Genomic DNA, 20,700 nt, shown 5'->3' with positions numbered 1-20,700 from the left:
GTTTTATCTGGAGTAGTTGTTTCGATCTGGGAAAGTTGTTTGCTTGTTTCTGTTTTGAGTTTGATCCTGCTTTGTAACATGTTATAAACCCCCCCGAACGGTAGCGATAGGCGGCAATCCCCCCCCCCCTCTTTTATTTTTGCTACTTAAACCATGTTTTCGTTATCGTGATGGTAATGAAAATCGTTATAAATTTATTGTTTTGTAGAATCTCAATGCAAATCTATGTACAAGATCTATTTAGCATTAATTTTTCTCGTAATATGTGCCACGATAGAGTATCTACCTATGTTACTCTAATTCTGTCTCTTCTCCTTAATTAGATACCACATCAGCATTTTTGTGGGCCTAAGTTGAATGATACTACCTAAGATACTAGCACTATGACCAGCCTTAGCGTCGGCCAAGAACGGAGTAATTAAGTACAATCACTTAATTGTAAACTAACAAAATTATTTATCGAAAAAAAAGCTGCACAATTCCGAAATACAGTATTTTTACAAAAATGTGCAAATGCAATGGAACTGGAAAAAAGAGAGACACGCACACTCTCGAGTAAGAAATTAGCGAGCCAGTTGGTGTAGAACATTGAACACTGGCTGGCTCCAGCATCTGCCTCCTCAGGTTTTCCGGTGATTGATCCATCTACTGATCTCGCAGGAGAATTTACAAACCAGACGAACGGCAACAAGGAAAAACGTACGTCTCTCTCAGCGCGCGACGACTCCCACCCTTTGGCCCCGACGTCGGTACCTAAGCCGAGGCCACTCCGCTCCGCCTCCGCGCGACGCCTATTCTTAGCTCTCCCCGCCACCTCCGTCGTCGTCGTCCTCCTCGCACCACCTCCACCCACCCGCCTTTTCTTTCTTTAGCCGCCGCCGCCCGCGCGCCCACGCGCCGCACGCGCGCCTCTCGTTTCCCTCCACCCGCGCGGCATGGCCGGCGACGGCGAGCTCGCCGGCGCCGCCAGGCTGCTCTTCCTCCTCCTGGCCGCCCTCGCCGCGGTGGCGGCGGCGGCGGCCGGGCCATCCGAGGCCGACGTGCTCCTCTCTTTCCGGGCGACCCTGCGCGGGCCCACGGGCGACCGCCCGCCGGCGCCGCTGGACCAGTGGGTCACCTCCCCCGGCTCCGGCCCGTGCGGCCTGCCGGTGTGGTACGCCGTGCGGTGCCACCCGGTCACGAACCAGGTGCTCGTCCTCCGCCTCGAGTACCTCGGCCTCCAGGGCCCCGCCCCCGACATGGCGCCGCTCGCGGGCCTCCCGGGCCTCCGCTCGCTCAGCTTCGCCAACAACAACCTCACCGGCGCCTTCCCCGCGGGGCTCTCCAAGCTCGGGATGCTCAAGCTGCTCTACCTCTCCCGCAACCGCCTCTCCGGCGACATCCCCGACGACGCCTTCGCCGCCATGAAGGGGCTCATGAAGCTATACCTCACCAACAACGACTTCACCGGCCACATCCCGGGCTCCATCGTCACGTCGCCCAAGCTCCTCGTGCTGCAGCTCTCCAAGAACAGGTTCGATGGGCCCATCCCGGACCTGAACCAGAAGGGCCTCCAGCTCGTCGACGTCTCCAACAACAACCTCTCCGGCCCCGTCCCCGAGCAGCTCCAGCGGTTCGGCGTCGCCGCGTTCCAAGGTGAGCTTCCTTCGTTCATTCATTCATTGCACGACGACGTGCGCGCATGCATCATGCACGTAACTTTTTTAGATTTTCCTGTATAACGGATCGTGCGTGCATGATGTTAGTATATTGATTATCCGTGTCTCGGTGTACTAGTAACTGAGGTTGAGCAATTAATTAGTACTATACCAAGCTCAATCTTTCTAGGAGCCAACGTCCAAATAAATATATTTAATAGTGAGTTTTTTGGTGTAACGAAAGTAGCTTAACGTTCATATTTAATTGTTGCGTTATACTAAGTAGTAATTTTTTTGGTAAATGGTCCAATATCCAGCATTACCGCGCTACCATAAGACTTGCCACAATGAAAGTATCATAAGTAGTATCATGCATATCATGTTGGCCTATGATACTATCTTATGATACTGTGCATTATGGGGTAGTATCATAAATTAGTATCATGTGCATAATACTAGTGTATGATACTTTTCATTGTGACTAGTCTAAGCAAACTCATAATTAAGATTTTTTTTTTAGGAAACGGCCAAAATAACTTCTACAGTAGGACATTGAAATCGAGTTGGAACAATATAATTATCTGCGCTGAGTTTTCTTTTAACTTCGAATTTCAAGCTGACATCCTCGTGTTTCTACCCGCTTTCGTGGTTCCTTGCCTCAGTGGCGTAACGCCAACATGAATCGACCATTTCCCAAGCACACACTCGCAAAAGATTCCCTATTTGCTTTCGATTACACCGAGAGTACCCATTTCAACGTATATTTCAATCTACGTCCTAGCTTCATTTACCAACTCTTAGAGCAACCATCAAAACTCACAAGAGGGTCAAGCTTTGCACGGCATGATGTGTAGTGCTATGTAACGAGCAAGTTGTTAGGGTTTATGGGTTCGCAATTGCAGTTCACCAAAGCCGTGAGGATAGGAGTGATGCCTAAATTGGAGATGGAAGCCAACATAATGACTCACCCAAATGCAATTGTACACACTGAGCACGAAGATGAGGAAATGGTAGAGGAGACCATTCATCCGAACTTGAAGATGACATTCGCAAATCAAGCTTGGAAGCCGTGATGTTGGCATAGGGGACTAGAAGAGCATGACGTTTGGCTTACGTCACGAGGTAGTTGCTCGATTCGTGAGGCATAGGTTAAAGTTGGTGTAAAAAGCGTGGGAGAGAAAGAAAAGTTAAGAACCTTTGCATCAAGATCCGAAATTTTCCAACCGCATGTGAAATATACCAAATTGAGTGAATCATGTTTACTCAAATTCTTAAAGCTTCTCTTAATAAAGCTTCCGTTATAATACTCAAATTTTTGCCTTTTGTAAATCTTTGTTGAGCAATCCATGTGACAAGTTACAATTCTGAAACGTGTGCGGTGCATCTTCCCTTAATAAAAAAAAACAAAATACAGGCCTAGATAAATTCCGAAATTTCCATCTAGTATGTGAAATATACCGAATTGTGTAAATCATGTTTACTGAAATTCTCAAACCCTCACTGTGCACCATCTGAATATCTGATCCGAACGTGTACACCTGACATGTGTAAATTTTCAGGCAATGAAGGTATGTGCGGCCCGCCGCTGGCCATCGCGTGCCCGCCAACATCACCAATAGGCGCCTCATCACCGTCGTCGGATTCATCAAACAGCCTAAAGATCCTCATGATCATTGCCATCGCAGTGGTCGCGGTCGGTGGCCTCCTCGCTATCGCTGGCATAATCTTGGCGCTTCTCGCCCGACGCAAAGACGACGCCACCGAGACGCTCGGCGGCAGCGGTGACGCCGCCACCGCGGCCAAGCTGCAGGCCACCGCCGAGCCGGCCATCAAGATCGAAAAGGTGAAGAAAATTGGCCGAGTAGAACTTTTGCTGCAATAGTACTGACAAAGTGAAACTGACATGATGGTGCGTGCGTATATATGGGGTGTGATCCGGCAGCGTGACATGGAACAGACGGGCTCGGTGACGGCGGTGCCGGCGAAGCGCGGCGGGCGGCGCGACGGGCTGGTGTTCCTCCAGGAGGGCGGGCCGCGGTTCGAGCTGGAGGACCTGCTCCGGGCCTCGGCGGAGGTGCTGGGCAGCGGCAACTTCGGCGCGTCGTACAAGGCGACGCTGCTGGACGGGGCGTCCATGGTGGTGAAGCGGTTCAAGGAGATGAACGGCGCCGCGCGGCAGGACTTCAACGAGCACATGCGCCGCCTGGGCCGCCTGTCCCACCCGAACCTCAACCCGGTGGTGGCCTACCTGTACAAGAAGGACGAGAAGCTGTTCGTGACGGAGCACAAGGCGAACGGCGGCCTGGCCGCGTTCCTCCACGGCGGCGAGAGGTCGGGCCTGCCGAAGCTGGACTGGGCGGCGCGGCTGCGGATCGTCAAGGGCGTGGCGCGCGCGCTGGCGTACCTGTACGAGGAGCTGCCCATGCTGACGGTGCCGCACGGCCACCTCAAGTCCTCCAACGTGCTCCTCGACGACAAGCTGGAGCCGGTGCTCAGCGACTACGCGCTGGTGCCCGTGGTGACGCCGCAGCACGCGTCGCAGGTGATGGTGGCGTACAAGTCGCCCGAGTGCGCGGCGGCGCAGGGCGGCAAGGCGAGCAAGAAGAGCGACGTGTGGACGCTGGGGATCCTGGTGCTGGAGCTGCTCACGGGCAAGTTCCCGGCCAACTACCTGCGCAAGGGGCGCGATCAGGACACCATGATGGACCTGGCCGGCTGGGTCAACTCCGTGGTGCGCGAGGAGTGGACCGGCGAGGTCTTCGACAAGGACATGGGCGGCACCCGCAGCGCCGAGGGGGAGATGGTCAAGCTGCTCAAGGTCGGCCTCGCCTGCTGCGACGCCGACGTCGCCGCCCGCTGGGACATCAAGGAGGCGCTCGCACGCATCGAGGAGGTCCGGGAGCGGGACCCCGACGACAGCAGCACCGCATCCTCCTACCTCAGCGACGGCGGCGCCGGCGACCAGCCCAACTACATCTCCACGTGATTGTGATTATTAGCAACCAACACTGAAAATTCTTCTTGGGTCGCTCGCGTCGTCGGCTGGTTTGGTTGCAATGCAAGGTGTATCATATAGTATACCCATGGATGGATGTATGTCAGGGTCGCTGTAAATGTATACGTGTGACGGCTTAATTGGGTGCGTGTAAGGATCGTTAGATTTTGTTGAGGAAAATGGTGGGATGTGGTCGTCATCGTCGTCGTAGGAGGTTCTTTGTGTGAGAATAAGGTCGTTTGATTTGTGTTATTCCGTGCTCATAGACAATATTGATATCGTCGCAGGTGGTATTCCAACGCCGGTGTTTTCAGCGCTCCCGACATTGGTGGAAGCTACAAAATAAAGGACACTATTTTGTTGTTGTTGCTGGGAGCACTTTTCTTTAGGATACTAGAGAAACTAGCAGAGTGCTCGTGCGTTACCACGACATATCACATATCCTCTATCCAATCTATATTACATGTCTCCGATTTGGTAGAAAATAATTGTAAAAAATAACTCACATACAAGACATATGTATGCACCAAACTCATCGTGCTTATATACCATTCTATTTTGCGAATCTACTAGACCATAGTGGCGCGCATTGCTGCGCCCGTCCTTTTGGTATGAGTGAATGAAACTTTTGCCAACATATGTGTAAAAGATATAGGTGTTCCAAATTTCCAAATAATCTAAGATGTCGTTGCTATCAAATATTCTCTTCATCCTATAATATACGAAATTGTTACATCCAATATATTTTAATATTAAATAAAATAACATCGTATCGTATCAAGAAAAAAAGGCCCAGCAAGATATCATTTTGATAAAGCTAAGAACGGACAAATCCACCTGTCTATATATACCAAAGGGACTTTCTTTTCTTCAAGAGCACACATATTTTTTTTAGAAAAAGGGATCAACACAAATTATGATTACTCAAGAAAAGGAACAGCTATATCCCAAAGAACATCTTACAAAGATGAAAAATAATTTAGCTTCATTCAGGTACTTATCACTGCACTTAGCAGCAAGTTGTGGAACGTGAGGTAGAATGTATGTTAAGGAAACACGACTGGATTGCTAAACAAAGAGTTCTCCTTTTTGAAGTAAAATTATATACGCAGTACGTACTTGATTCGATCTCAGGATGGAAATCAAAAAAAGAAAATCACAAGCCTCTTGTTCTCAACATAGCCCACACTTCCCTATATATAAGTAACAAGAGCCTCAACCCTTAAATTTGTGCATGAACTAAATACAGAGCCATGAATTAACTTCATGCCTTACTTTAAATATACTTTATATGCACACAATGATTATTATTTCACAGCTAAAAACGTGCAGCCACTAAATTTTTGGTTAAGTCCAGCCAACTGAAATTAGGTCGGCTAGAAAATAAGCATACCCAAAGTTATAATTGACAAACTGAGCTAAAACAGTGGATTCGGTTGGGATGGCTGCTTCACGTGTGAGAGCACATAAGTAGAATAAGTGTTCTCACCTGCAAACTCTTTGACTTGAGATGTAAATTCAGTGAAGAATCATTAAACGGCAACACAACTTCTGGATATCTAGGTCAGACCATTATTTGCAAACCTAGCTCCGGGTCTTTTCAGATGGAGTGCAAGGAATTATCTGCACAAATTGAATTAACAATTAGCATTTTCTGATAGACCTTCTACTAACCAAGTGATAAGTGGTTGCTGATAAAATCTTATTGGAATCATTCTGCACCTGGCAATCATAAACAGTGCCAATGATATACGGAAAACAAAAACTTTTAGCCCCTGAAACAGAAAACAATACAAGAAATGAAAGATCACATAGGAAAATTAATACTAATATGAACGCAACAGTAGCGATTGAAAGAACCTTTTGTACAAACGTATAGTGGTCACGAAATAACTGTTCTTGGACCAATATCTCAACCTTAGTGATAGGTATAGCTCTGCTGCACGAGAAAAAGCACCTCCATGTAAGAAAACAATGCACTAACAATTCAAAAAAATGTAAGAAAATTCATTCTGCAGATGTAACCATATCATACAGGCTGTATCAATGTCGATTTTAGAAACAATACATACATTTTTCAGCAACTTGCTTGACAGTTTTTTTTTACAATGGGGGAAGGGGGGCGGGGGTATAACAGGAGTATAGTTTAACAACACATACAGCCTTGAGAAGAGATCCCTTTAAGAGGGAAATTGAAACTGTCCTGAAATACTTTCGATGCCTCTTTCCTTTGGTACAATTTATCACTGAAGAAGACAATCATTCATCGATCATGATAGACATGCCAGGAGCCCAATAAGCTTATAAGATGTTCAGATCTTTGAGAATAGCCATACAATAGGTATCGTAGATTTGTCCAAGAAACTTTTGGAACCAGCAATACATAGACCAAAAGCAAGTCCTACATACCTGTCGGATCTGCACCACCGCATGAGGCCTGCTACCTAGGCAAAAAGCATGTCTGCTATAGAAAGGAGAAAATAGGGTGGGTAGGGATCGAACCACAAAATCAAATGCATAGAAGATTTGTGTTACATAACTCCTTATCGAGATGGAAATCATGGCCGCACACTCCAGCCTGCCACCGCCTCCATGATCGAACGTGGGTATGCCAAGCTCGGGCTTTGACTGCCTGGAGCCCCTCACACCCACCGTCTCGGCCGCCTCGACATCAACCGTCAGAGCTAGGATGTTGGGTGTAGAATCGTCATCGCGCCATGAGAGAGAGAGGGAAGCCAAACGATGATGAGGAGGAGAGACCCTTCGATCGTTTCGCCTAAAGACATTAACGTACCTGCATTAATCGGTCCGGCGAGTGGCATCCATCAGTGCTTTCTTCAATGCCGATTTCAATCGCCCGCAGCGCATAACTCTGCAATTGCAGCGACGCGTCCCACCAGTTGCAGGTGCGAGGATATTTACATCGATCCTCAAGGCCCAAAGTGGATCAGATGGGGAGCACTCGGCCTGTTTGAAAGGAATTCCGGCCTGGTTAACCACAGAACTCCCAGGTCAGCTTCGAGAATAGCAGCCCATATAACGATGGGTAGGCTTTTGACGCGAATTAACGGCTGAAATCGGCTCTAGTGACGTTTCGGTAAGCTGGGACGATTTGGAGCGTTGAATACATGCATCGGACGGTTTAGAGTGCCAAATCACTGTGAGAGGGCCTAGCTAGGTGAGTTTTACTGTTAACTAATGTGAATTACCAATTATATCATAAAAGATATAGCACCCATGTGAATTGAATTTGACATGATAATAAACATGAGGTTTAACAAATAAAGTAAAACTAAATTGAAAAAAAAAAAAAAGCTTGCTAAGGTTACAAATGAATAGACACAACCCGCAAATCAAGATCTGCAAATCCTCTCGTATTTCACTGCAGAGTTGAACCTTTGAAATGAAAACATAGACACAATGTATGAGTACCATGACATGAATAATATCAAGTACTGCATTAATCTGAAAAGGCAGTCCATATTAGGTGGCCGGGATAGTATGACTTACAAGTTACAAGCATATGAATTAGCAACGCAACATTAACTTGTAAGCTCTCTCACGACCAACACCGTTTGTATTTAGCACAGAGCACACATCAGCCACACGTTCGAAGCATTGTAGCAGCATACACCGGCAGACGCATCAGTACCAGGTCCCTGATAAGTAGCAGCGGCAGCAGTACAGATACATGTATCAACATTCAGAAGAACTTGTCCTCCCCAATCAGCGGCGACAAGATAGAAGAGGATGATCGCAACGCTGCTCGCAGGACCAATATATTAGATTATTAGGCAATTTCCGTGTGAGTTTAATTACCGAAAGCAACATTACAGATGCACAAGCATACTTAACCATACACATCAGACTAAGCACATGCATCAGATCTGAACATGGAACAAGTAGCAGTGCAAGGTAGGAGAGGGAAATCATGTACATCGCGACCGGGAAGGTCGCACCAGCAGTAGCACCACCACCATGGGAGTTGTTGATGTCGCCCATGGTGTAGTCGGATCTGTCGATGAAGCAGCCAAACCGTCGATGATGAAGACGAACAGCAGCGAGCAGTCGCGCCGAGACGCTCCCCAAAAACCTTATCGCCCGTCTCCCGGTGCAGGATCTCAACGGACGGAGTTTCGGAGGCCTGCTCTTCCGGACGGTTGTGCATGCAGTCGCCGGGATGGGGAAGACTAGAGAGTAGCACAGCAAAAGGAACTTCACGAGAGAGATCTTAGAGTACTATTTTCCAGATCTAATCGGTCTCCTTGTATAGCCTGGGAGGAAGCCGACCCGACCGCGTTGACACGCGTAGGAAGCCAGGGACACGCGGCGAGCATGCACATGCAAGCCGACAAGTACCCAACACAGTTGGTGCACCAAGCAAAAATTTAGGCTTCCTTGAGTGTGTCTCGAGGCTGTCCCAAGCTGCCAACGTGATGGGCCTTGAGATTTCAGGAATTGTAGATTACATGGGCTGCCTTATTGGGCTGCAGCCCATCTACATTTAACAATCCCCCACCAGATCTCATATGCACATCAGATGACACATTAGTTCCGTTCGCTGTTTAATATACCTGCACTTCAGTGGAGACTGTTAAGTTGAACTTCCACCTAGGCAAGGTGCTACGCTTGACTACAACTGAACAATGGATTATGCCTTGAATTGTCAGTCTTTGTGCAGCAAGTTTTGCTCAATGCCGACACGGTACTAGGCTACCTTAGCCTTCCCCTCGGGTGGAGCTTATAAGTCATACTCCTCGGCCCTTCATGAGCTTACTAGAGATTCACCCAAATCTCCCACACTATGACCAGTAGTGTCACTCATATAGGTGTGTTCTTCAAAAGATCGCCCGATAGGACGGCGTCTTCGCTCATCAAGAGCCGCTCGTAACACATTAAGACATTGTCAACCTCGCCTTACGAGTAGCTATGAGAGAATTGCATCTCGCAGCGGAGTGGGAGTATTAAATTTTCTCTCAACTCAGTTACTCCGGTTTGTTTTCCCAGGTCCTACTTCACGGAATTTCCGATCACATAGGTTGGGTTACTCCCTCGGCAACTCAAGTGGGTCTCAAACCCATCTCCATTGATGCAAGGTCTATCATGTTTCTTGATAGTCCTGTTGTGAAAGGATCTGCCAGATTTTTAGCACTTTGGACATAATCCAATGCTATCACTCCGGAGTTTTTCAGTTTTCTGACAGACTTCAGTCTCCTCTTGATATGTTTGGAACTTTTCATATTATCCTTATAACTCTTCACTTTGATAATCACAGTTTGATTATCACAGTTCATAAGGATGGCCGGTATTGGTTTTTCAACCATAGGCAAGTCCATCAAGAGCTCACGAAGCCATTCCGCTTCGACGAGTAGTCGTATCTAATGTCGTGAGTTCTCGCTTCCATAGTTGATCTCGTTAAGATGGTCTGCTTGCAAGACTTCCAGGAAACAGCGCCACCATCAAGAGTGAAAACATATCCACTTGTGGCTTTCATTTTAGCATCAGAAATCCAATTGGAATCACTATACCCTTCAAGTCCTCTTGGATACCCGGTATAATGAATTCCATAACTCATGGTTCCCTTTAGATAGCGCATCACTCTCTCAAGAGCATGTCAATGATCATCTCCCGGGTTGGCCACAAACCGGCTAAGTTTGCACACAGGCAAACGAGATATCGAGCCTCGTAGCGCAAGCTAAATACATGAGTGAACCAATTATTTGAGAGTATCTTAATTGATCTTTAGTTGCCTTTTCATTCTTTCGAAGCAAGACACTAGGATCATAAGGTGTGAGAGAAGATTTGCAATCAGCATAGCCAAATCTGCTCAATACCTTCTCAACATAATGAGATTGCACAAGTGTAATCCCATTATTCCCATCTCTCAATAGCTTGATGTTTAATATAACATCAGCTTCTCCAAGATTTTTCATCTCGAAACACCGGGATAAGAAGGTTTTTACCTCCTCAATCACTTTGAGACTTGTCCCAAAAATTAGTATGTCATCCACATACAAGCATAGGACAACGCCCTCACCCCCACCATGGCGGTAGTACACACATTTGTCAGCTTCATTGATAACAAAGCCCACAGATGTCAAAGTTCTTTCAAACTTCTCATGCCATTGTTTGGGAGCTTGTTTAAGGCCATACAAAGATTTCTTTAATTTACACACCTTTCTTTCTTGACCTTGTAGTACGAAACCATCAGGCTGTTCCATGTAAATTTCCTCGTCCAACTCTCCATTTAGGAAAGCCGTCTTAACGTCCATTTGATGAACGAGAAGACCGTGTGAGGCAGCCAATGACAAGTAGTACTCGAATGGTGGTCAATCTCGCCACAGGTGAGTAAGTATCGAAGAAATCTTCGCCTTCCTTTTGGGTATAGCCTTTGGCTACAAGCCGAGCTTTGTACTTCTCAATAGTACCATCAGCTCGAAGCTTCTTCTTAAATACCCATTTACATCCTACAGGTTTGCACCCATAAGGACGCTCGGATAACTCCCACGTTCCATTAGCCAAGATGGAATCCATCTCGCTTTGAACCGCTTCCTTCCGATGAGTCCGCATCGGGAGATGCGAGAGCTTCGAAATGGTAGTGGGAGTATCATCCACAAGATACACAATGAAATCATTACCAAAAGACTTTGCAGTCCTTTGTGTCTTACTCCTTGTGGGAGGTTCATTGTCATCTTCATCAGAATCTGAACTCTCATCATCAGATTCCTCATCAGACTCCATAGGAGTTTCATGTATTGGATCAGATTCCCAACTAGACATGCCATGCATATCTCTCATAGGGAATATATCCTCAAAGAATGTAGCATCTCTTGACTCAAAGATGGTGCCAACATTCATGTCGTCCACTCCGAATTTCACCACAAGAAATCTATAAGCAATGCTATGGGCAGCATAGCCAAGAAAGACACAATCCACGGTTTTTGGTCCAAGCTTTCGCTTTTTGGTGATTGGCAAATTCACTTTTGCCAAACAGCCCCAAGTTCATAGGTAGGAGAGTGTTGGTCTTTTCTTTTCTCACTCCTCATAAGGGGTAATCTCTTTATTCTTGGTTGGAACACGGTTTAGGACATGACACGAAGTCAATATAGCCTCCCCCCTCCATTCCTTGGATAAACCCGAAACATCTAACATGGCGTTAACCAAATCTGTTAGAGTACGGTTTTTTTCTTTCCGCAATCCCATTGGATTGTGGGGAATTGGGAGGCGTCCTCTCATGGATTATACCATGTTCCGCACAGAATAAATTGAACTCATTAGAAAAGTACTCTCCACCACGATCGGACCGAACCCTTTTTATCTTTCTTTCAAGTTGGTTCTCAACTTCAGCCTTATAGATTTTAAAGAAATCAAGAGCCTCATCTTTAGTTTTCGGTAGATACACATAACGAGTACCTAGTGGAATCATCAATAAAAATCATGAAATATTTCTTTCCACATGCCGTCAACTCACCATTCATATCACATAGATCCGAATGCACGAGCTCTAGTGGTGCCAAGTTTCTTTCCTTCGCGAGGCTTGTGAGGCTTGCGAGGCTGCTTTGCTTGCACACAAGCATGGCACTTAGAGCCTTTGACAAAGGTGAATTTTGGAATTAAACTCATATCAGCAAGCCGCATCATACAACCGAAATTAACATGACAAAGTCGTGAATGCCAAACATTAGTTTCATTAACACTAGTGCTTACATGGTTCACAACATTATCACGAAGTCTTCTAGAGAGAAGCGAAACATTCCCTCACATTCATATCCCTTTCCAACAAAAGTTCCATACTTAGACAGTACAACTTTATTGGACTCAAACACCAACTTAAACCCGTCTTTCATAAGACGGGAGCCACTAACAAGATTCTTCTTGATAGAAGGGACATGCGAGCACGTTCTTCGGCTTGCACGATCTTTCCCGAAGTAAACTTCGGATCTACCGTGCCAACACCACGAACAAGTAGCATGTAACCCATTCCCCATCATTACTGAGGAACCTCGGGCCTGATAAGAGGTAAACATGGAGATGTCAGCACACACATGAACATTGGCCCCTGTATCAACCCACCATTCCGTGGGCTGAAACACCGAAAGAACGGTAGGTAACATATTACCATACCCTGTAGTTCCTTCATCTGTGTTGCCAATGACCATGCTGACAGAATTTGAGTTACGTCCAGCTCGACATTTCTTTCCTTTGCGTTGTGGACAGCGATTAGCCCAATGGCCTGTCTCGCCACACACCCAGCAAGGATCTTTCTTCTCCGTTTCCCCTTCTTCTTAAAGTTGGTGGTCTGGGAGACTCCCTTGTTCTTTCCCTTGGACTTGTGGGCATTTTTCTGTACCATATTGGCAGCAGAACGTCCCTCGGTTCCTCCAGTGTGTTTGTCTTTTGCCCTCGCCTTCTCCTCAACATCCAGAGATCCCATGATATTCTCAATAGAGAACTCATGCCTCTGATGTTTCAGAGAAGTGGCAAAGTTCCTCCATGAAGGGGAAGCTTAGCGACAATGCATCCCGCGACAAACTTGTCCGGTAGCACACACTTGAGGAGCTCAAGTTCCTTTGCCATGATCTGTATCTCATGAGCCTGTTCTACTACAGATCGGTTCTCAACCATTATGTAGTCATTGAATTGCTCCATAGTATACAGTTCACCTCCGGCATCGGCAGCACCAAACTTAGCGTCTAGTGCATCCCACAGTTCCTTCCCATTTCGGATGTGCAGATAAGCATCAACCAACTTGTCTCCGAGCACACTTAGGACGGCACCCACAAAGATTACAGTGTCATCCCCGAACGCTTTATCCTCGTCAGGAGTAAGCGGACCTCTGGGAGTACCTTCCGCAACCCGGTGCACGCCCATAGAAGTGAGCCATAAGAGGGTCTTACTCTGCCATCTCTTGAAATGAGAACCCGTAAACGGGCTCGGTTTGAGCGCAGCAGCAAAACCAGACGGTGAAAACTGCCTAAGCATATAAGGTTTTTGGATTGTTAGATTATTAGGCAATTTCCGTGTGAGTTTAATTACCGAAAGCAACATTACAGATGCACAAGCATACTTAACCATACACATCAGACTAAGCACATGCATCAGATCTGAACATGGAACAAGTAGCAGTGCAAGGTAGGAGAGGTAAATCACGTACATCGCGACCGGGAAGGTCGCACCAGCAGTAGCACCACCACCATGGGAGTTGTTGATGTCGCCCATGGTGTAGTCGGATCTGTCGATGAAGCAGCCGAACCGTCGATGATGAAGACGAACAGCAGCGAGCAGTCGCGCCGAGACGCTCCCCAAAAACCTTATCGCCCGTCTCCCGGTGCAGGATCTCAACGGACGGAGTTTCGGAGGCCTGCTCTCCCGGACGGCTATGCACACAGTCGCCGGGATGGGGAAGACTAGAGAGTAGCACAGCAAAAGGAACTTCACGAGAGAGATCTTAGAGTACTATTTTCCAGATCTGATCGGTCTCCTTGTATAGCCTGGGAGGAAGCCGACCCGACCGCGTTGACACGCGTAGGAAGTCAGGGACACGCGGCGAGCATGCACATGCAAGCCGACACGTACCCAACACAGTTGGTGCACCAAACAAAAATTTAGGCTTCCTTGAGTGTGTCTCGAGGCTATCTCAAGCTGCCAACGTGATGGACCTTGAGATTTCAGGAATTGTAGATTACTTGGGCTGCCTTATTGGGCTGCAGCCCATCTACATTTAACACAATAGTCGGCAAGCGACGGTGCTCGACTCCGTCCGACGGTGCAGTCTCCCAGCCCGCGGCGGAGGTAGGACCCATAGGCTGCATCCACAGGGCGGCCATGGGCATTGCCTTGGTGGAGTCCTCCCGTCGCGGAGGCCAATCCTACCACACACCTCTCCGCGCGCGTGGAAGCTCTCCGGCGCTCGCCAGCCGTTGGTCGTCGGCATCGTCCGCTGCGACGCGGGGTGGTTCGGGGATGCGGCAAGCCCGGCTAGCGGCGTCCTCGGATACGCGGCAGCGAAATCTCCCGGTAGGAGATCTCCTACCGACGCCTCCTGGCGTGGCGCGGTGATGCGCGGCATGAGTTTCTATCTCGGCCGGCGGCAACGTCGATTAGAAAAGAAAAATCTCTGTCTCGGCGGCAACGGAGCCACGGCGCGGGTGTGCTCGTTTCTCAGGATGGATGCGAGTCGTGCGTGGCTCCGTGGGTTAGCTTGCTTTTTTTTTGTCATCGCGTTTTTGTTCGCTGTTTTTTTCCAGGCGGGACGACGTACCACGTACCAGAGGGATTGCAATTTAATAGTTAAGAAATACTAGAGCCAGATCATCTGTTACCGACCCAACCGTCTCGCTCCTCTCGCCCCCGCGCGGGCGAGCATGGGCGAACCCTAGCCGCCGCTCCTCCCAGCCCGGTTCTCCCCCTCCCTCTCTGCGCCGCCGTCGGCGCGGGCCGCCGGGCGTTGCCTGTGCGGTGCCGGCGGCGGCGGGCGGTCTTTCCCCGCGAGCGTGGAGCCTTGGCATGACGCAGGGCGGCCCGTGGCGGTGCACCTTGGCCTATGGCGGTCTGATGCGGCGGCGTGAGATCCGTGTGTCGGGTGGAAGGAGGCGCAGCGGCGCCATCGTTGGCGGCGGAGCGGCGGCCGGGAGGGGTGGTGGGGCCAAGATCTGGGTCCCTTTTGGGCCCGATCTGGGCTTGGCGGGCCGTAGGCCCCTGGTCCGACCTTGTAGTTCCCTGGTGGCGGAAGAGGCTCGTAGGCGGTGGCAGGGTGGTGGCGACGCCACGGCCGGCCTGCTGCAGCTTGGCCGCGAGGACTTCACGGGCCTGGTTGGGCTCGGCCGGGCCAGGAGGGGCCTGGTTTGTCCTTGCTGCCTCGTCCGGTCGGCTGCCGTGAAGACCGCCGGTAGTGGTCGTTCGGTGGAGGTTGTTCCCTCCCGCTGGTAGTGGTGTGCTACCCCGGGCCCTGATGTCTCCCTCTTCCTCCTCTAGGCCTTGCGCCGGTGTCCACGGCGAGACAGCGATGAGGACTTCAAGACCGTGGGGGCGTGTGTTGGTGGGCGGTAGGTTTGGGGGGAGCTAATTGAATCGTCCAGGTTGGTGGTTTTGGGGGTTGGGAGAAATCCATGTCGGCTCATCCGACTCTGACGCGGTGGCTCCTGAGGGTGCCGCCTTGCCTTCTTGGAGGGCGTCGGATGTACCCCCTATCCATTTCCTTCCGTGTACCGGGGGAAACCCCAGGAGTTTTCCGGACAGCAGCGGCGTCGTTGTCGTTCTCTTTGTTGAAGGTGCTGTTTTGGTATGCGGCGGTTCGAGGTGCTAGGAGTGTGGTGGGAATCCTTCGGAGGATGCAGCGGTTGCGGGGTCGTCATCGTTCTTGTCGAGCTACCGGTGTCGGCATTTGTTTCCTTTTTTCTTTCTCTTCCGTTTCTTTTGGGTCTGGTTGTGCTGCGCCCTAGCATGCTTGTATCGTGTGGTTGCTATATTAATATAGCGGGGCGAAAGCCTATTTCGAAGATCATCTGTTACAACATAACATGGGAGAAGTTAATTTTTTCATTTAGTACAAGCGCTTACCTGCTAAACACTAATTAGAGAAACAACATCGATGTACTGACATATAACATGCGTAACTTTTTTCTAGATACGGATGTATCTAAACACTAAAATACTGTAGACAGAGTTGACACACTTATTTTGTCGCAACTATTTTCTAGATACGGATGTATTTAAACACTAAAATACGTCTAGACAGAGTTGACACACTTATTTTGTCGCAACTATTTTCTAGATACGGATGTATCTAAACACTAAAATGCGTCTAGATAGAGTTGACACACTTACTTTGTCTCAAATTTTTATATATACAGATCTATCTAAACACTAAAATACATCTTGACAAAGTTTACACGCTTATTTTGAAACAGAGTTAGTATTACATAGATGGACAACATATAAATTTAAGCTCACAATTGTAAAGGAGCTTCTACTAACACAGTGATCCCTTTACCAAAGCGTTCTGACATAAATTTAAGTTCATGAATCCTGTAAACAGGTATGTTGGAGTTTCGATGAGAAGAGTAGCTTTTGAACTTGGGTTCTATAGTCATTTGCTTAAGTACAACAGAGTTTTCCAGAATGCAGCATGCCAAGGCAACTTGAGTCCGGAAGCACCTGAACCCACTCATGTACACTGTCTTGAGGTGATCATGGCGGTGCATATGACAGCCATCCCCTGTCAGCTCACCATTCCAACAGTGGTCAACAAGCCTCATGTAGTCCATCTGTTATACATCCCACAAATCAGCTGGTAGAGACAATCCAAGTGCACATTGCACAAAAGAAAAATCAAAATCTATTGTTACTCCTGTTCAACAAAACAATACTCACATCAAGATGCACCGTCTCTAGTTGGGGTGTAAAATCTAAACAGTGGGCCAACTGAACAAGTCCATTATGGGAATTCGAATCATCATAGAAGATAAATATTGTACAAGTTAGATGCTTCAAATGCATAAACATGCCCTGTGGTCTTGTTGTCAGCGTATGCAACTGAAACATGAGCAAGCCAGTCAAGATAGCACTATAGTAGTAAGGCCTAGTTTGAAGAACTACTACATGGTAAGCACACCAATCATAAGATAAATTGCCAGATTACCAGGTCATTATATCCCCATAATGAGGCAAACACATTTAGGACTTTCACTGCCAAAATACTAGGAAATTCAGTGAATGCATGGACAAACTGGTAAAAACAGCACTACAATCAAACGGAAGAATGCTGCAATACTGGTGGGGGCCTCCTGACTTTCGTTGCCTGCTCAAAGGAATAAGAAATCTCAATAAGCTTCGGCTCTGATCCTTTCAACCCTCCAAAGCAGATTGCAAAAGGAACGCCATCCGACGCGTATCCGGCCGGGATGGTGATCGCTGGGTAGCCACCGATGGCAAGCAGGCTATGAGCAGATGCGCCAGGAGCGACGATTGCGTCCAGTTGATTGACTAGCATAATCTTCTCAAGGCCCTCCTCGCACAGTTTGTTCAGTTTGGCAATGGCACGCTCCTCAGTCGGACCAATGCCGTTTGTTGCTTCAGATTGCACAAGGTAACTCTGGCCAAATTCAGCCATCCTTTCCTGTAACATATATTTCAAAAGTATCTTCAAGAAAAACAACTAGGAAATGAGGTGAAATAAAGTAATTACCGCGACAGGATGCTTGTCGTTGAATTCAATTATGTCTGATAATGATTTAACAGGTGTGGTGGCCAGCTCAGACAGGTAAGAGTTGAGGGACAGCTTGAACTCGGCGAGCATTAGAGCACGTTCGCCGCTTTGTACTGCATCGTTGATGACATTCATGCTTGGTATCTCAAGATTGTCCACCAATATGGCACCCAATTGCCTTTGAGTTTTTTAACAGCATGCACAAGTTAGGAAAAGCTAATCTATATTCAGACAAAAAAATCAACAAAACCAATAAGTAGATAACATGTCATAATTCATTCCTTCTTTCATTCAATCATCCCCAGTGACTGATCATCCCTCTTCAATGTTGATACTGTCATATAGTAGTAGTTTGCATGAAAAGTGTAAATGGATGTCTAAACGACATTCAGGATATAGGCACATGTCTTTCTCATAACCAGTGGCATTTTCAAAATTTCAAACATTGCAGTGGCATTTGTTCCATAACTTGTTACTCTTGCCATGTTCGAGGCACGTTATTTTGACAGTATAATATTCTCTGGTGCAGAATATCATTCAGAGTGTATGGAGTCTGAAATAGTGTTGTGCAATAACTAGTTCTTCTCAAAGGCTTAAGAGCAAAGTGTGTCAGACCAGCTTAGGTGCCAACATTGGGATCAATCATCTACCTCCAGACCTATGATATTGTGTCAGCTAGTATCATAACCATGCCTCGGAGAAAGCTTGAAACTGAACATCAATTATGTGATTTACTGTATCATATGACAAGATCTTACACTTATATAGATTAAAAACATCGGGAAAAAAAGCACCACTTATTAGTTGTCTGGCTTAGCATAACCGCAGTTCTACAAGAAAGTGAAGCACAATCGAAGTGACTGATACCTCTGAATAAAAAATATTGACGACACACAAGAAGAGTGATGAATCACCTCATAGTGTCGAAGTGCTCCCCAAACACCTTCTCTTTGATGGATCCTGGAGGAAACAGGAAGAAATCCTTCCTGATAACCCCAATCCTCTTGCCTCTTAGACCATTTATGTTCAAGAATTGCCTGTAACCGCCTTCCGGGATATACTGAGATGCCATGTGAGTTGCCTCTGCATCCCGTGGATCGTAACCAACGATTGCTTCCAACACATTTACTGCATCTGAAACAGTCCTACAGATTGGGCTGCATCAAGTAAATCGCATCACTAAGAAGTAACTAGAATCGGCGTCACCAGATCATAAAAGAAAAGTGAGCAAACATACATGGGCACATTACAACTATACTTTTGCTGAACTACTCGGTAAAAGTGGTTTCTGATAGTAATTCAGTTAAGCAATGCACACTGCAGTGCTGTTTGGGTTAATATTCAGGCAGTAAAACCACATCACTCTGCTAGATTGATGTAAGCATTCGGTCAGCGTCTATGTTACCCCACTGTGTCCATCCTTGGAGAAATGATGATGACACCGGCACGGCTCGTGAGGCCGACCGTCGGCTTGATCCCGACAACGGAGTTGAAGCTGGACGGGCACATGATGGACCCGTCTGTCTCGGTGCCAATCGTCACGGACACCATGTTTGCCGCCGCCGCAATGGCAGAGCCGCTGCTGGAGGAGCACGTCGTCGCTGACGGCACGTATGGGTTCTACTACATCAGCAAGTGATTAGGGTCATTCAGATTTGCCCTTGATCCGATAAATGAACTTGCAATTCTAGCTTCGAAGCAAAGGTGAAGGAAACGTAATAGTAGGCGGAGGAGGCAGATCTGCTGACCAGGCCCTGGCCGCCGCGGGGGCTCCAGCCGGCGGGGACGCCGGGGGCGCGGAAGTTACACCACTCGCTGAGGCTGGCGGTGCCGAGGACCACCGCGCCGGCGCTCCGGAGCCGCTCGACCACGCAGGCGTCGCGCGCGGGGCGGGACCCGACCAGCGCGAGCGACCCGGCCGTCGCGTTTAAGGCGCCGGCCGCGGCGATGTTGTCCTTGATCAGCACGGGGATGCCGTGGAGCGGCGGGAGCGCGGCGCCTCCGAGGAGGCGGGCGGCGTCGGCGCGTTCGGCGGCGGCGAGCGCGCCGTCGGCGTCGAGCTCTACGACGGCGTGGAGGGCCGGGTCGAGCGACGCGATGCGGCGAAGGTAGAGCTCGACGAGGCCGCGCGAGGTGAGCGCGCCGCCGGCGAAGGCGCGGTGGATGGACTCGATGGTGGCCTCCTCGAGCACGAAAGTGGCGGGCGCGGTGGTGGCAGCGGCCGCCGCGAGGAGCAGCGGTACGAGGTACCGCAGCATGGCCGACCACTTGGTGGCGCGATGTAGGAGGAGAGGACCCGACTGTTGACAAAACTGTCTCCGAACGAAGGGGAATTTGCCACTAGCCTCTTTTTTTTTATTTTTTTTAAACATATTTTTAGATCAGAGCCTTTAGATCAGAGCCCGGCTTTAAATTAACGAAGCCACAACAAACAGCTGAAGGTTTAAGATACAACTCACACCGCCAAACCGAATGATAGCAAAGATAACGGTCTAATACGTCCATGTGCCCCAACACATGTCATCCATACAACACATAGCACAGATACAAGATAAGATAGCGGCAGCGAAAAATGCTATGTCTGCCTCCTGGAGGAAGCGTGGAGCTCGCGTAGTCTACCAATCGTCGGCTCCACCGCCTCACGGTCATGTCTCCTAGCCACTTGCTTCCACACCTAGAGATAAAGAGACATTTTGTATATGCAGTCAGCAGATTGACTAGGGAAGCGTCCCTCGATGGAAAATCCGTTTCTTATGTTCCATAGGGTCCAGCACAACGCCGCACAGTTAATCCAGTAGACCCGTTTCGTTTGGCCCCTGCACTGTTGGAGCACCCTATAAATGTCTGCCAAACACGAGGGG

General features: G+C 48.3%; 2 protein-coding genes across 2 annotated transcripts; one reads left to right on the top strand and one right to left on the bottom strand.

The window, feature by feature from the left end:
- Positions 1-1,004: 1,004 nt before the first annotated feature.
- Positions 1,005-4,623, top strand: LOC124663418 (pollen receptor-like kinase 4; the record flags this gene model as incomplete). The annotated part of the gene is made up of 4 exons (XM_047201123.1): positions 1,005-1,490; positions 1,557-1,635; positions 3,197-3,480; positions 3,580-4,623. Coding segments are annotated over 4 exons (1,893 nt in total), but the record flags the coding sequence as incomplete, so codon positions are not given.
- Positions 4,624-16,533: 11,910 nt separating this feature from the next.
- LOC124699805 (probable amidase At4g34880) lies at positions 16,534-20,182 on the bottom strand. Its single transcript, XM_047232049.1, has 6 exons — positions 19,588-20,182; positions 19,245-19,459; positions 18,754-18,996; positions 17,819-18,017; positions 17,005-17,749; positions 16,534-16,898 (listed from the first exon to the last, which is right to left on the bottom strand). The coding sequence occupies exons 1-5, from the start codon at positions 20,095-20,097 to the stop codon at positions 17,381-17,383; spliced, it is 1,536 nt and encodes a 511-aa protein (XP_047088005.1). The 5' UTR covers positions 20,098-20,182; the 3' UTR covers positions 16,534-16,898; positions 17,005-17,380.
- Between the last annotated feature and the right edge of the window lie 518 nt (positions 20,183-20,700).

This window comes from Lolium rigidum, chromosome 1 (assembly GCF_022539505.1).
Source record: "Lolium rigidum isolate FL_2022 chromosome 1, APGP_CSIRO_Lrig_0.1, whole genome shotgun sequence".
NCBI lineage: Eukaryota > Viridiplantae > Streptophyta > Magnoliopsida > Poales > Poaceae > Lolium > Lolium rigidum.
This window is presented reverse-complemented; position numbering and strand designations above follow the sequence as displayed.

What these genes read in the sequence shown, in the direction of transcription:
- LOC124699805 (XM_047232049.1), bottom strand. Translation starts at nt 20,097, where the DNA reads ATGCTGCGGTACCTCGTACCGCTGCTCCTCGCGGCGGCCGCTGCCACC. An exon ending in GAGCACTTCGACACTATGAG is followed by an intron (nt 18,018 to 18,753) that starts GTGATTCATCAC and finishes AAAAACTCAAAG; the next exon opens with GCAATTGGGTGCCATATTGG. An exon ending in ACGACAAGCATCCTGTCGCG is followed by an intron (nt 17,750 to 17,818) that starts GTAATTACTTTA and finishes TATATGTTACAG; the next exon opens with GAAAGGATGGCTGAATTTGG.